The sequence below is a fragment of the Geospiza fortis genome, unplaced genomic scaffold (genome assembly GCF_000277835.1).
Source record: "Geospiza fortis unplaced genomic scaffold, GeoFor_1.0 scaffold203, whole genome shotgun sequence".
Taxonomy (NCBI): Eukaryota; Metazoa; Chordata; class Aves; order Passeriformes; family Thraupidae; genus Geospiza; species Geospiza fortis.
In genome coordinates, this window is record NW_005054385.1 from 1485422 (window position 1) to 1500666 (window position 15245).

At 42.1% G+C, this 15245-nt stretch overlaps 1 protein-coding gene across 1 annotated transcript in view; it reads left to right on the forward strand.

Moving 5' to 3' along the window:
* The window catches only part of SVEP1 (sushi, von Willebrand factor type A, EGF and pentraxin domain containing 1), a 116499-nt gene that overhangs the window by 82257 nt on the left and 18997 nt on the right, over nt 1-15245 (forward strand). The window contains exons 35-43 of the mRNA XM_014308784.2: nt 13-97; nt 412-603; nt 2527-2694; nt 4595-5267; nt 6608-9387; nt 10556-10781; nt 11891-12046; nt 13882-13945; nt 14613-14786. Coding sequence (XP_014164259.1) covers nt 13-97; nt 412-603; nt 2527-2694; nt 4595-5267; nt 6608-9387; nt 10556-10781; nt 11891-12046; nt 13882-13945; nt 14613-14786 — 4518 coding nt within the window. The remainder of the gene's footprint in view (nt 1-12; nt 98-411; nt 604-2526; nt 2695-4594; nt 5268-6607; nt 9388-10555; nt 10782-11890; nt 12047-13881; nt 13946-14612; nt 14787-15245) is intronic.

Sequence of the window (15245 nt, forward strand, 5' to 3'; positions counted from 1 at the left end):
GTCTTTTTAAAGCTATATCCTGTGGTGATCCAGTTATTCCAGAGAACAGTGCCATTTTTGGCTCAAATTTTACATACCATAATAAGGTGGTGTACAGGTAGGAATTCAGTATGTTTGAAGTGCTGTATTAATAACTGATTGACAATCTGGCAGCAAATAAGAGTATGGCTGAATTGAGAGATTGGTTGAAATGAAGGAGAGGAGCAAGATGGGATTAAAATAATGGAAAGACATTTGGTTATAGAGTGGCTGTTCATTAGCAGAGGGGACTGTTTACTCCAGTACTACTTCTCTATTTCCTGAAAAGAAAGGTGGTTTATGCAGATGTGGATGATGAGCAAAAAGGGATGGCTGATTATGTTGTGCATAAAAGACCCTGTGTTTGATAGCACTTATTTTCCTCTAATGCAGATGCAATGACGGATACAACTTGGTGGGTGAAAAGGAAATTCTGTGCCTTGCTAGTGGCATTTGGAGTCATGCTCCCCCCTCCTGTGAAATGGTGACATGCCCTAGCCCAGAGGATATCAGCAATGGAAAGTACACTCTCAGTGGCACAGCCTACCTTTCCTCTGTATCATACACCTGTGACAATGGATACAGGTAAATGTTCGAATGTGCCTGAACCAAATGCAGGTGGCATGCTTGTTAGGTCTGACTTATATCTGAAAGAAAAAAGCTGGGATCATTGCTCAGAGTAATAAAATACTAAGACAGAATTGGAAAAGACTTCTTTATACCTTGAGGGCACTTTCTGTATTTTATCTTGAACTGGAGCAGTTCAGAAAAGTCACTCAGGATTTGCTATATACATATGTAATGCTTTCATTTTACCATCAAACTTACAAAAATATTTTGAATATTCAGAAAAATAGTTTTTATTATTTCTGAAAGTTCTCATTTGCCTTTAAAGATCATTATAGCTCTACAACTGTAGTTCATATTATTTTTGCTATTACTTTACATCACCTTTTGTGGAAGAACTTTCTGGAAGTTACTAATTTACTCCTTTAACTCTTTGTACTAGTAATTTACTCTAAGTATTTGTTCTGTTTTACATTTGTAAGCAATTATACTGCAAACATATTTTTGACATGCTGCAATTAAAAATTAACACATTAATGCTATATCCAAGGATGTGGCTGTACATATGAGGTTTCTCCTCCCCTCATATCTGCTTGTACTTCTAGCAGATATGCTCTGACATAAGTGGTCCCATATGGACCCATGTTTAGGGATGATTTTTTTTCTACATTTTCCTGCTGCCATCATTTCCTTGTCCAGATGCAGGCAGGTAGGCGAGGTGTGTTCATTTGGTGAATGTTTTAATTCTGTTAGTACAAATGGATAACTCAGCTGCAGTTAAGTGTAGTGTTAAGTCATAGATTTGCATTGTGGGTTTATCTGTACCCCACTAAACCAGGCGGTGCAATGAGTTTTTTGACTGTGGACTTTGGACATACAGGCAGCAAATACCACGTCAATTTTGATTCTTTGTCTTTACCTGTCTACCATAGCTTGGTGAGAGAGATCCTCTCTACTGTAGTTACTACTCCAGAGAAAGCCCTCTCAAACAGCGTCCATCTTATGCATTATTTCTGGACCCAATCTCTTCTTTCAAGCACCTTTTAGGTGTTTTTAGTCTTAAACATATTGCCACGGGTAGGCAAAGCCCTACTTCCCTCACAAGGGCCTGTACCAAATTTGTAAAAGCATTACAGGTCAGTGTCCTTTTCCATTAACTTATTTCAGTCAGCTAAACATGGGGATCTAATACCATTTGACACCAAATTGTAGGGAATCAGACTCTCCCATGTAGGGCTCTCAGATATGATGTGGGCCTTACAGGGAACCCACAGACAGCTGACATAGCAGCTGGAGACAAGGGTCATCTCAGAGAGGTGTTTCACACTCTTTTCAAACATCCAAGTCACACCATCTGAACCAATCCTGTTTCCTCAGATAATGAAACCAAAAACTATCATCAACTTCAAATGTGTGTGGCCATTCACTCAAGCAATATCCTGCTGGGAATATCCTTTACCTCCTGAAGGAACTGAATGCCTTTTTGTGAACAGACTTGAACTGGAGCTTTTCCTTCAGTGTCCTGGGTGAAGATAGTGTTTTAAGTCGTTGAGTGAATCAGATCTCAGGCAGAGGCCTAGTTGCAAATCTCAAGACTGGCATGTTGTTGATGGCATACAAGTAAAATTTTAAGGTTCAACAAGTATTTCTTTTGTGCTCAAAGAGGGGCAAAGCTGCAGCAGAAATTGTGTGTGTCTGCACAGAGCCTTGAGGCTTCACAAGAAATCCACCAGCTTGCTCTTCAAAGTGATGTGAAGACCAGCTTTTTTTAATAGCATCAGGGTGTTTTTCCATGAGCAAAGCATGAAATTCTGGCCTCTACTAAAGTCAGTGAGAAAGACTCCTTAGTTTCACTCGGGCCAGAAAGCAAAGCAGCCTCTTTCACTCTCCATCCCTCACACAGAATGAAATGATGCCTTAATAATGATCTTTGTGTCTCAGCCTTCAGGGACCTTCTGTACTTGTCTGTGCGTCTTCAGGGAGCTGGAACGGCACACCACCGGCTTGCAACATTGTGTCTTGTGGACCCCCTCCTGCCATCAAAGATGCAGTCATCAAAGGAGATAACTTTACTTTTGGAAACACGGTCTCTTATACCTGTAAGGAAGGGTATGTAGATCAGCAGTACTGGATCAGGTTGAGTAAAACTGGTGCACTGTTTCACAAGTCCTTTCTAACTGCACACCAATTCATGTTTATTACTTCTGTCTTAACTTTTTGGAAGTTAAATGCAATGGAGATTTTTTTGTGGGTGGTCAGGTTAGTATGAGACAGAGACATTTCTTTAAGTTTCAGGGGAACTGAATACCCTCAGGAAGAGAAGAATAGAGAGGAATCAAGGGGAATGGTAGAACAATTCAAACGGAAACCCTTTTCCTTGGAGGTACTAGAGAACCAGTACTTCTGTGTTAAATTCAAGGCTCCGATCATAGTAAATTGTTTATGTCTCATCAGGGTGTAAGAATGCTTTTGATGCAGTTTAACAACTATCTGCTGTGGTGTTCTAAATTCTATTTCCTTAAAATTAAGACTCCTTGTTTATTGAGGTGTATTATTTTAAATTTATTTTTATCTACTCTATGTAGAGAAATTTTCATCAAAGAGGAGGCTCAGTTTTGATGACATCAAGCATGAAAGTATAATGCTGGACTCTGATCCTGCAAGAACCTTTGCACACAATAATCTTTACAGCCTATAAGCAGTTCCATAAAATTTCTTGAAACTGTTCTGTCTAAAAGGCAGAGCAGGTAAGCAGAGCTTTTGCCAGTTTAGGTCCAAAGTGACTGAAGGATTTTCTGCTTTTTCTCGGTGTAAAATGGTAAATGACAAGCCAGCATTTTTCTTATAAATTGGCTTTGCAATGTTATTTGAAACATAATTGACACAAAGCATCCTTATTATGTTTACTAGACTGTATTGTGATTTTAAAAGCTGCTTCTCTTTCCTGTGCAAGCATTTTAAATGGGGTAAGATAGCAGCATTTAAAGACTGTCACAGCTGTTTGCCTGTGACAGTGGATTATTTTAAACATTGGCACATAATAGGCTCTTTTTCTGGGGTCCAGTCATGAGTCCTTGAAAACAAATTCTGCAAACAAGACAAAACAGTTTTACAGATGTTGCTTCAAGATCTGAACAGCCTGCAGTTGGAAAGTCAATGGGGACTTTGCAGTAGTTATTGTTTCTTTGCTCTTTGTGAGAGCACACCACAGAGAAAAAAAAAGTAAGAAAACAGTCACAGGTACTGTAAATACACTACTACCTCTTGCATATTTAAGCAGCAGGGGTTTAAGTGGGATGATGAGCTCCATGGATTAATGCCTGTCCCTGCATCCCAGAGACAGACTGGAGAACTACAGCTACACAAACAATATTAATGTGGTAGAATTTTATTATAAATAATTTCATTGGGTTTTTTCCAGTCAGCATTAATTTTTTATTGACTTTCTAATAATTTTTAACAGTGAGTTTTTAGGAAGAAGTTATTTTAGAATTGCTATATGTGTTATTGGTAAGAGCATCTCTGGGTAACTCACTAAGAGGTTTCACTTTGCTTGCAAGTATGAAAATAGATTGAAAGGGCTAATACAGAAACCCAAAAGGCCTTTCTAGGCTTTTCATCTCTTTCCTTTCCAATCAGTTTTGGTAAACAGAAACAGTTTCTGGGTGGGATCATTTCCTTGAGGATTGCATAGACCATTACAGCACCATACTAGGTTTATTGTAGTACTTTGAGCCAAAATGGAAGCTCAGAAATGGTCATTGGACAGACAGATGAGAGAGAGGTAAGATGCACAAGGTGTGCTAGGATATCCACCTTTGTGATACTTCACCCATGGACATGTAGGCTTTAGGATTTTCCTTTTGAAGTTGATCATAGCTAATTTAAAAGATCCTGTTGTTCTGGGGTTCTAGCAACAAGCTTCCTGAAGCAAGGGCTTCATGAAACCTTAGGTAGAGTTTGCCAGTGCTTGTATTTTTTACTTCCTATGTGGTTTCCTTATCCACAGTTACACATTAGTTGGCCCTGAAACCATAGAGTGCTTAGCCAGCGGCAAGTGGAGTGTGAGCCACCAGCAGTGCCTGGCAGTATCCTGTGATGAACCACCCCATGTGGAAAATGCATCACCAGAGAGTGGTCACCGCCTCTTTGGTGATATAGCTTATTACTTCTGCTTGGATGGTTACAGCCTGGCTGATAACTCTCAGCTGCTTTGCAATGCAGAAGGGACATGGGTGCCTCCAGAGGGCAGGGACATGCCCCACTGCATAGCTGATTTCTGTGAAAAGCCATCCACCGTTTCATACAGCATCCTGGAGTCCATTAGTAAAGCCAAGTTTGCAGCTGGCTCCGTTGTGAGCTTCAAGTGCATGGAAGGCTTCGTTCTGAACACTTCGGCCAAGATCGAATGCCTGCGAGGGGGCCAGTGGAATCCTTCTCCTCTAAGCATCCAGTGCATCCCCGTCCGCTGCGGAGAGCCTCCCCACATTAGCAATGGCTATGCCAGTGGGTCCAACTACAGTTTTGGAGCAGTGGTGGCTTACAGCTGCAACAAGGGGTTCTACATCAAGGGAGAGAAGAAGCGGACCTGTGAGGCCACCGGCAACTGGAGTGGCAGTTTGCCCACATGCCACCCAGTGTCCTGTGGAGAGCCACCGCAGCTTGAGAATGGCTTTATTAAGGTACAGAATGTGATTTCTCATCTGCCTGGTACCATGGCAAACTGAATATATCTTCACAACTGTTGCTGTTGGGGTTTTCTTCCTTCTGTTTTGCTCTTCTGTTAAAACTGAGGAAGTACATGATTAGATAGGATAAGGAAGGGGGAAAGCGGGTGGATTTGCATCAGAATCATATCTAAAAAGCATGACTATTTCCATGGGATTTCCTATCATAAAGTGGTTTATCAGTTGGAAGACGTATTCAACTGATTTCCTTAATGTCTTAGTCTTCATTTGCTTGGTTCTTGGGTAGCTTTCAAGTGCCTTCTTAGATTTGAGGAACTGATGCCAGTTCACAAGCCTTGTTCTTTTCACTGCGATTAAAAAATCTGATATGCAATAGATAAATCACCTTGGGATATTTTTTCTTCTTTTGATGCAAGCACTTTTCTTTACTGAAGTCAGAACTTCCCTTTCCTTATCAAATTAAATTGCAACAATTTTGCACACTTGGTACACAAGGACAATATTGTGGTAAGGAAGATCAAAACCACTATTATAAAGATTTGACATTGAATTTTTGAAACATTTTTCTTCTGAGCATCCCTCTTCCTTCCTTAAATCCAGGGATTTAAGATAACAGGATACCAGATACCAGGGATACCATATACCAGAGAATCTGCATTTGCTAAATTTGGAGGGTGGAGGTTGACATTCCAGTTTCTACATGGGTTTCCAGCAGTACTATCAACAGTTTCTGTTCAGACTCCCACACAGATGCATCTTCTAATTAATGCATATCACTCTGTTTTGTCTTCCTTTGGTAGGATCACTCCCTCATCTATTCCTTACAGTTAGAGAAAATTTTTAATGCCTCAATCAAAGCCCAGACTCAGCTGCCTGCTCAAGGCCCTGCAGCTGCATATGTGGCATTTATAAATGTCTCCTAGTTACAGTAGATTTGAGGGCTCCAACCTTAGATACACACAGAAGCTAAAGAATCGTGACAATAATAGGCCATTTGATGGCAGCTTCCCCTGATTCATTTCTTTCCCATCATCCTTTCCACACTTATTTTGGTCTCATGGGTCAGGAAGGGAGAAAGCAGAGGAATTCTTTTCTAGCTTTTACCTTTAAAGGCTTGAGTTTTCTGTTTTATTTTGGCCTCAGATTTCCTGAAAAGAAGAGGCAAGACATTTTGTGCCAGTTACTTGCCTTCATTCCTTCTGAGATAGCCTTTACTGCCGTCAGGGATTCAGCTAGAAGCTAGACCAGGAGAACACAAGAAATTAAATCAGTCTCTTATTGCCCAAATCATGCATCTTCATTTCAGACATGTCTCTGTCTTAACTGTTTTCCAGGACACCACTGGGCACTTCTTTGAAAATCAGGCAAATTATCAGTGTGACTCTGGTTACCAGATGGTTGGGAGCCCAGTGTTTATCTGCCAAGCAAACCGGCAGTGGTACAGTGAATCTCCCCCTTACTGTGCTCCCCTCAGCTGTGGAAAACCACCATCCATCCAGCATGGCTACTCCAAGGGAGAAACTTTTGATATGGGCTCCAAAGTTGAGTTCTTCTGTGATGAAGGCTATGAGCTGATTGGAGATGTTTCATGGACATGTCAAAAGTCTGGGAAATGGAGCAAAAAACAGAGCCCCAAATGTGTGCCAACAAAATGTCCAGAGCCACCCCTAGCAGAAAATCAGCTGGTCTTGAGAGAAGTGTCTTACCAAGTTGGTGTTGTACAGTTCTCCTGCAAGGAGGGTTATGTTTTGCATGGCTCCTCTGTTCTGAAATGCTTGCCCTCCCAGCAGTGGAATGATTCCTTTCCCTTCTGCAAAGTTGTACAGTGTTCTGCACCTCCCTATATCCCCTTTGGGGACCCCTTGACTTCATCCCTTCATTTTGGAAGCACTGTGAAATACATCTGTGTGGATGGGTTTTTGCTGAAGGGTGAGTCCACCATCAGGTGCCAGGCTGATGGCTCATGGAGCTTGCCTTTGCCAGAATGTATTCCTGTGGAGTGTCCTCAACCAGAAGAAATTCAGAATGGCATAGTTGATGTGCAGGGCCTCACCTTCCTCAGCACAGCCCTCTACACATGTAAACCAGGTTTTGAACTTCTAGGGAATACAACTGTCCTCTGTGGAGAAGATGGACAGTGGCTTGGGGGAAAGCCAGTTTGCAAACCTATTCAATGCCCAAGGCCTAAGAAGATTCTCAATGGCAAATACTCATTCACAAATTTCCATTATGGACAGACAGTTAGGTATTTCTGTGACAGAGGTTTCCAGCTCCAAGGGGAAGAAACACTGAGATGCCTAGAAACAGGAGAGTGGAGTACAGAGGTTCCCTCTTGCAAGGCCATAAATTGCCAGCCCCCTCAACCAATTGAGAATGGCTTTGTGGAGGGTGCAGATTATAGCTATGGGGCCATGGTCATTTACAGCTGTGTGCCAGGCTTCCAGCTGTCAGGCCTTGCCATGCAGACCTGTGAAGAATCTGGGTGGTCTAGCTCTACACCAACCTGCCTTCCCACAGACTGTGGCCTGCCTCCTCACATTGACTTCGGAGAGTACGTGCAGCTGAGACACGGGGAAAGGCGTCCTGACCAGGAGGGTGTTACAGAGAACCCCTCCCTTTCACATGTGTTGCTGGCTGACAACATGAAGGACTTCAAAAGTTCCTTGAAGGAAGACAGTGCAATGCAGCTCACCACTTTCTTATTTGGAACTATCATTTTATACACATGTTACTCTGGCTACGAGCTGCTGGGAAACCCTGTTCTAGCTTGCCAAGAAGATGGGGCTTGGAACGGCACTGCCCCTGCCTGTGTTTCAATAGAGTGCACCTTGCCATCCCCCCCAGAGAATGGTTTTTTGCACGTCACAGAGAACAGGCTCAGCAGTGCAGTGAGGTACACCTGCAGGCCAGGATTCACACTGGTTGGCTCTGACACACGGCTGTGTTTGCCAAGTCGGCAGTGGAGTCACACTACTCCTTACTGCAAAGCATTAATGTGCAATTCTCCCACCCATCCTTTGAACGGGAAGGTAAGAGGGGAAAACTACACATACGGGAGTGTTGTCTACTATGAATGTGATCCTGGTTACCAGTTAAATGGCCCCACAGAGAGGAGATGCCAAGAGAGCCAGAAATGGGATGGCAGTGAACCAATCTGCATTCCTGTTTCCTGCAGCCCACCACCAGTTCTGGAGAACGGTCAGGTAACTGGAGACGACTACACATTCCAGAGACATACAGAGTATAGGTGCAACGAAGGTTTCCTGTTAGATGGGGACAGGAGTAGAGTCTGCCTTGAAAATGGAAGCTGGAGTGGAATCACTCCGGTTTGCAAAGCTGTGATCTGCCCTGTGCCACTGCCTTTTCCCAATGGGAGAACTACTGGCTCAGATTTCAGCTTTAATAAAGAAGTGCACTATCACTGCAATGATGGTTATAGCCTGCAAGGAGCATCGACGCTTACCTGTCAGCGTGACGGTACCTGGGACTCAGAAGCACCACACTGTGAACCAGTCATTTGTGGACCCCCTGAAGACATCTCCCATGGCTTTCTGAATGGCTCAGCCTTCACTTTTGGGGAATTTGTCCACTATATATGCTTCCCTGGTTATGAGCTGCATGGCAGTCCCTTACGGCAATGCCTGTCCAATGGCTCCTGGAGTGGGAGCCTTCCGTCTTGCCTACCCTGTGTGTGTCCTACACCACAGATTCAAAATGGGATCGTTCTTGGTACAGATTTCAGCTGTGGGATAAGTGTCCAGTTTCAATGCCTGGAGGGCTTCAAACTGCTGGGACCTCCTGAAGTCACCTGTGAGGCAGCTGGCAAATGGAGTTCTGGGTTTCCTCGCTGCGGACAGATTTCCTGTGGTGCTCCACCCATCATCCCCAACACATTTATCAATGGGAGCAGCTCTGAAGATGAGAACACAATCATCTATACCTGCTTGACAGGTTTTGTCATGAAGGGGGGTCCAGAACTGACTTGTGTGGAGACAGGTGTGTGGAAGAAGCCATACCCAAGTTGTGAGCTCTTAAGCTGTGGCCCACCACCATCTATCCCAAATGCAGAGGTTCTTGGGAACATTTACACCTATGGAAGTAAGGTCCAGTACAGGTAAGGATGATAACTGCTATTCTGTTTTCATTAAAAGTCTCTGAAGGAAAGAAGATGGAAGGTTCATGTACCTTCAGTTAGTGCAAGTTTCTACATACTCAGATTGACAAAGCCCACATTGCCATGCACTTTATAAAATACTATTTGGACCACTCAGGAAAACTCCAGAAAGGCATTTCAGCCTGTTAGGCTGATGCCTCCACTGACTTTAATTTCCCATTTCCCTTTGCTTTCTTATTCTCCTCCACTGAAGCACTGTTTTCAACATATAGGGCTTTTTATCAGGTGACAGCAACAGTCAGCAGGGTGTGCAGCTTCTCGCCTCTTGGCATTGTATTTATGGTTTCCTTCTGCTTCAGGTGCCCTTTTGTAATACAAAAGACTTGATATCCCTCCTCTCCCATTATCTGCACTGCAGCACTGTGCTGTCTGGAGCACTGGAGCAAGTTACTCCTTTGACAGATATGAGAAACTGAGGGGTTTTTGTTAATTTCCTGAAGTGTATACACTGCAGATCTCTTTCTCCAAGATGAAGAAAGCCTTGGGCAAAGGGGAGATGTATTTTTGATGGTAAAAGCAAATAATGGTGTGGGACAGAACTGGGACAGAGGCAGCAGGTGGGTGAATTGAACAGTATCAGTCATTCCCATGCAACTTTAACAAGGTGAAGAGAGTACTTTTGCTGCCCACTACTAAACCCACTAGTGCAAGCCAGTTAAGTTGTTCTTGGTAGAGCACCATTGAGTCAGCCTTGGGTGTCTAAGCAAGGCTAAAGCTTAGTTTGTTCTTGGAAGAAAGTGAGATCATCTTTAGAATTGCTTGGTGCTCACACACTCTCTTTACCTCTCCAAAGGCCCTCCTAGCAAAGAGATGGGCAGTGTAGAAATTGCACTAGAACTTCCAGTACCCTCTTAGTACTGAAGCCACCAATTCATTTTCCATTGTGATGCTACAGCAGCATGAAACAACTGGAAATGAAGTCTGAAGTCTCCAGCTCTTGCAACAGAATTAATTCAGTTGAGACATACTTCTTACAGGCTTACCTTGAAGTAATAGAAAAATCTATAGACATTAACAACTAATGCTGAAAAGTTACTGTCCTGACTTTTTAATTTATGGGTTATTCCTAGCTGTGTCTCTCTGGTCAGGTCTTCATGCTGTGTTGCAGATGTCTGGAAGGCTACACAATGGCAACAGAAGTGGATATATGCACTTGCCAGGAAGATGGACAATGGTCCCCTCAAAGTATTTCCTGTTGCCCCAGAAAGTGTCCCCTTCCAGGAAATATCACTCATGTAATCGTTCTGGGGAACAACTTCACTGTAAATACAAGCATCACTTTGTCATGTGTAGAAGGCTACACTCTGGTGGGAGCAAGCACATCTACATGCAAGGTATAGTTTTATTAGCACTGTTCTATTCTGCTGGCCTTCTTGAATTCAGGAGTCCTTCCCATATCTTCCTTACCTTTTGGCCCTTAGCTGGGCACAACTAAAAAATTCAAAGCATATTCTGCAAAATATTGTATGTTTAGTTGTTTCCCAATAAGAACAATTATTTGTTTTCTATGTATGAACTTTCAGAACTAAAAATATTTTATTTCTCCTTCCATCAAAAGGCTGTCCTTTAGAAAAGCATTCATTTTAGAAAAGCACTGGCCTTGAACACTGCCAAGCATTAAATCATGTCTGAGATTTAAAAAAAAATATGTCCAAGATTTCTAATATATTTTGAGGATTGCAGGCAGAGCTTTATCTCTAGAATAACAGGCAGTAGACATCCACTGTACACCTGTAGAAACTTGAATCCTCTGTTAAAGAACAAACTCTTAATCCATTCCACTGGTAACCTCCTGTCACATTAGCTGTGGACAGCCTCATCTTGAGTTTGTAAATAGACTTTTAAAGTCACTAGGTATACTTGTATGAGAAAAGCTGAGCATGTGTGGGTTTGCAGAGTAAGTCTTTCTTATGAAATGTTTTCCCCTCATTTTGCTCTTTCAAATATCTGTAGAAGTAGGAGTAGTTGTCTTTGACAAGTGTTTCTTCAGGTATCAGACTTCCCTTAGTAAGTCAGAGAAGGCTGCTGAAGCACTTAGTCATGGTGTTAGACATTCAACCAGGAGAGAAATACAGAACATGAAATCAGGCAGATGTTAGTTTTCATTCTTCTGATGTGTTGTTCACTGAGTGATTAGGTGACCTTGCTGCAGTGAACTTGCTTTTTCAGGCTTTTTTTCCTCTTTTTTTTTTTTTTTTTTTTTTTGTTCCTTCTGCCTTTTAAATCTCAAGCTAAGTGTTTCTGCCAAAGATAACAGCAGTCTATGTTAACATCTTGAAAATGTTACTTAAATTACCAAGTTTTATAAAGGATTGAACAGATAATATTATATCTGTACACCCACAGCAACTGGATGCTCCTACCATGATTTTTCTTTTTCAATTAGATATGATTGCACATATAAAGCAGTGCTCTTACATTTCTAATTACATTTCTTTTTCAGGAAAATGGTGTTTGGGTGCCACCATTTTCTGGCAACATCTGCAGTCCTGTGTCATGTGGAACTCCAGAGTCTCCAGAGCATGGATTTGTGGTTGGCACTAAATACAATTTCAAAGATGTGTCTCTTTATAAATGTGACTCTGGCTATGAATTACAAGTAAGCAAGCTCAAATCTCCAACAGTCTAAACTTCAAGTTCTCATTTTCAGTTCCTGAGTGATTGCTATGGACTGCCTCATTCATTTTGACACCATGGAAGCTGGGTGTCTGCTGGTTTTGTTATTGTCTGTAGACAGTTCATGCTATGTTTGGGACAGTCTTTGAATGGTTTAAGGGTATAGTTGAAGCAAATATCCTTTTCAGAGGTATATGTCCAGCAGGTATCTTGCAGTATTTGAGTTTTCTTAACTGAAGTCCTCTGCAAATGCAGCATTGCCTATGCTTGTGGTCATAAGTCACAGAAGAGTTAATTTCTCATGTACTCCCTTGACTTGGTTCTTTAGCCAGAGTTAGACTACATTTTTTTTTTCTGATGCATAGTGTCCCAATCATTATGTCTGTGTGCCAAGAGTTGTGCCTTCCAGACTTAAAGGTCCTCATAAACTCCACTGCCCTCAGTTCTATGACATTGCTAGATGGTATTAAAGTGATAGATCAAAGGTATTCCATTTTGTTCAATGACAGCTTTATTCCCTGATGGAGGAGGAATCAAAGTTCTTTCCTGTCCATTGTTTTTATTACCGCTTTTATCCCCACCTGAGCTCTGAAACAGCATTGCTTTCCCAGTATCAGGATTCAGGCTAGCAAGTTCAGAGCTGCCTCAGGTGTGTTTTCAAAAGCTGCAGTGAATTCAGAAATGACAGTAGGTTGCTGAGGCACGGCATGATCTCCACTGTTCCCAGGTGATGAGTGAGACATGAGGTGGTGAGATGTCCCCAGGACAGAGGCTGGCTCTTAATGCTGGTTTTGTGAGGGCCAAGCAGAGTGCAGGATTGCACTTCCTTTGTACTGTTATAACACCAGTAACTAATTAAGAATTTCATGCATGTAAAATCACCCAGTCAGAAGTTAATTCACTCAGTCAAGTTAAAATTAGAGTTTGGAGAATGCTTAGGTAACAAAGACTTTAATTTTCATTATGTTGTCAAATTGTGCAAATATGCGCTGGAGTTGAAGGTCTTAGTATTTAGACAAAAAGATAGTGTTGCTGTTTCAAGTCATTCTAGGAAGCAGTGAACCAGTGTTGTTTTACAGTAACAAGCTCTTCCAAGCTTCGTGATCCAGTTTCGCCACCTAGTGTCAACCTGTGTCCCTGCTATAGGAGTCCTGCTTTTTTCCTTTGGGAAGCAAAGTCCATTGGGTGTGATGCCATACAACAACATGTCAAATATCTACTCTTTATCGATAGGTCTGCTTTGTAATAAAAGTACATTACAACAAGGGACATAATTAAATATTGTCCTCCATGTCTCAGAATAAAATAAGAATTAAATCCTGGGCTACTAGGCTGTCCATAAAACTTGTATATAAGAATGAAATAATGTAATTTATAGGCAAATATAAAGAATGAGTGATCGGGATGTGGTTAAATCACCACATCATGTTTATCAAACTCAAGCTTGTATAGTTGTTGAAAAAATTGCTAGTTGAATTTCCTATAAGTGAGTGCTGAAAGGAGAAAAATTATCATCACAACACATTCCTAGGAACAAGAATGATAAAACTGACAAAAAAAAGATGATTCTCCAGAAATATAAGGACAAGAGAACTAACTGGCCCCACAAACTTTTGATTTATAAAGGACACCCATAATTTTGCTGAAAGTTGTGCCATAAACTCTAAGAGTAGACTTGGGCTGTAGCACTTCATTTTCTCTTTGGATGGGTGGCACATGGAGAAAAAGCTTCCTCACTTTGCTGGATACTAAAGATGATGGGAGAAAAGAGTTAATTAAAGCAAAGTTGTTCTTTGAGTATTTTGTATTGTTTCACAGGGTGATGCGGAACGGACTTGCCAAGAAGACAAGCTTTGGAGTGGCAGCGTGCCAGTGTGCAGAAGTATGTTCTACCTGAATCTATCACTTAATGTTGGTCAAGGGTGATATCACACAACAGAAATCACTAATGCTCATTTTGCTTTATAACCCATACTGTCTGCATTTACCTAAATATTTTTGGTAAGTACCGCTGGTAACAGCCTGGAAGGGCAGAATTGCTGGTGTGTGCAGGTAGCAGTGTGAAGAAAATCTCTACACCTTTCTGCCTTACTCCTCTGCAGAGAGCTTCCAGTCTGACACTTGAGGTCATGGGTTACTGAGAATCTCTGAGCACGTTAGTTGCCAGGAGTTACACATATTTAGCATCCTCCAATGTAACTCTGTGGATATCATTCTCAAAGGCACTTCACTTCTCTGAGATGTCATTGATTCCAGTGCTGAAATAGGAGTTTCTACAGAAATGTTTACGTGGACTTCAGGTGTTGGCTGAAAGAGGCAACAGTTTCCTGAGGCTTCCTGCCAGCACAGTCGCAATAGATTTTTTACTTTTAGCATGAAGTGGAAGCACCAAGTATGATTCTGCTCTGCTACTCAGGGGCAAATTCCTGGCAATGACCAGGTAACTGCTGTGTTCTTTCCTGTTTTTCAGAGTAAAACCTGTGGAGGACCTATGAACAGAACAAGCCATATATATTTTGTTTGATTGGAAAGTATTGTTTACGTTACAGGAATATCATGTGGACCCCCAGACATGATAGAAAATGGATCTGTTCAGGGAGAGGAGTTCCTGTTTGGCAGTGAAGTTTTTTACAGCTGTGACCCTGGCTTTGAGCTGCAAGGGCCAAGCAGAAGGATTTGCCACGTTGACAGAAAGTGGAGCCCTTCCGCCCCTACATGCATACGTAAGTAGCAAGCAGAGCAATGTGATGTCCAGGAAAGCTAGGGCAGGAGGAGAGTGTTTTGTCTGGCTTCCTCCCTGTCTTTCCCTCCAGCAAAGGGCTGTAAGAGGAGGAGCAAGAGGAAAAGCCAACAGTACTTCTCTGATCAGAAGCAATCTCCTTTTGGCACATTGAAATGGCATAGAGAGGGTCATGCTGAGGTCAGTAGGGTAGGAATGTGGCCTGCTGTATCTGACTTGCCTTGAATTATGGTGTGCAGAGCCTTGGACATGTTCACCCCTGACATGCCAAAGCAAGTATATCCTGGCCACTCAGTATGTCTGGATACCACAGCTGTGCTCCCTAGGATCAAATCTTGGCTCTCTATCAAGCAAATAACTAATTGAAGGATCTTAGGAAGAAGGATTTATGACTTATTTCATACGGCTTATAAATAAAATGCAAATATTTATAGTCTTTGCC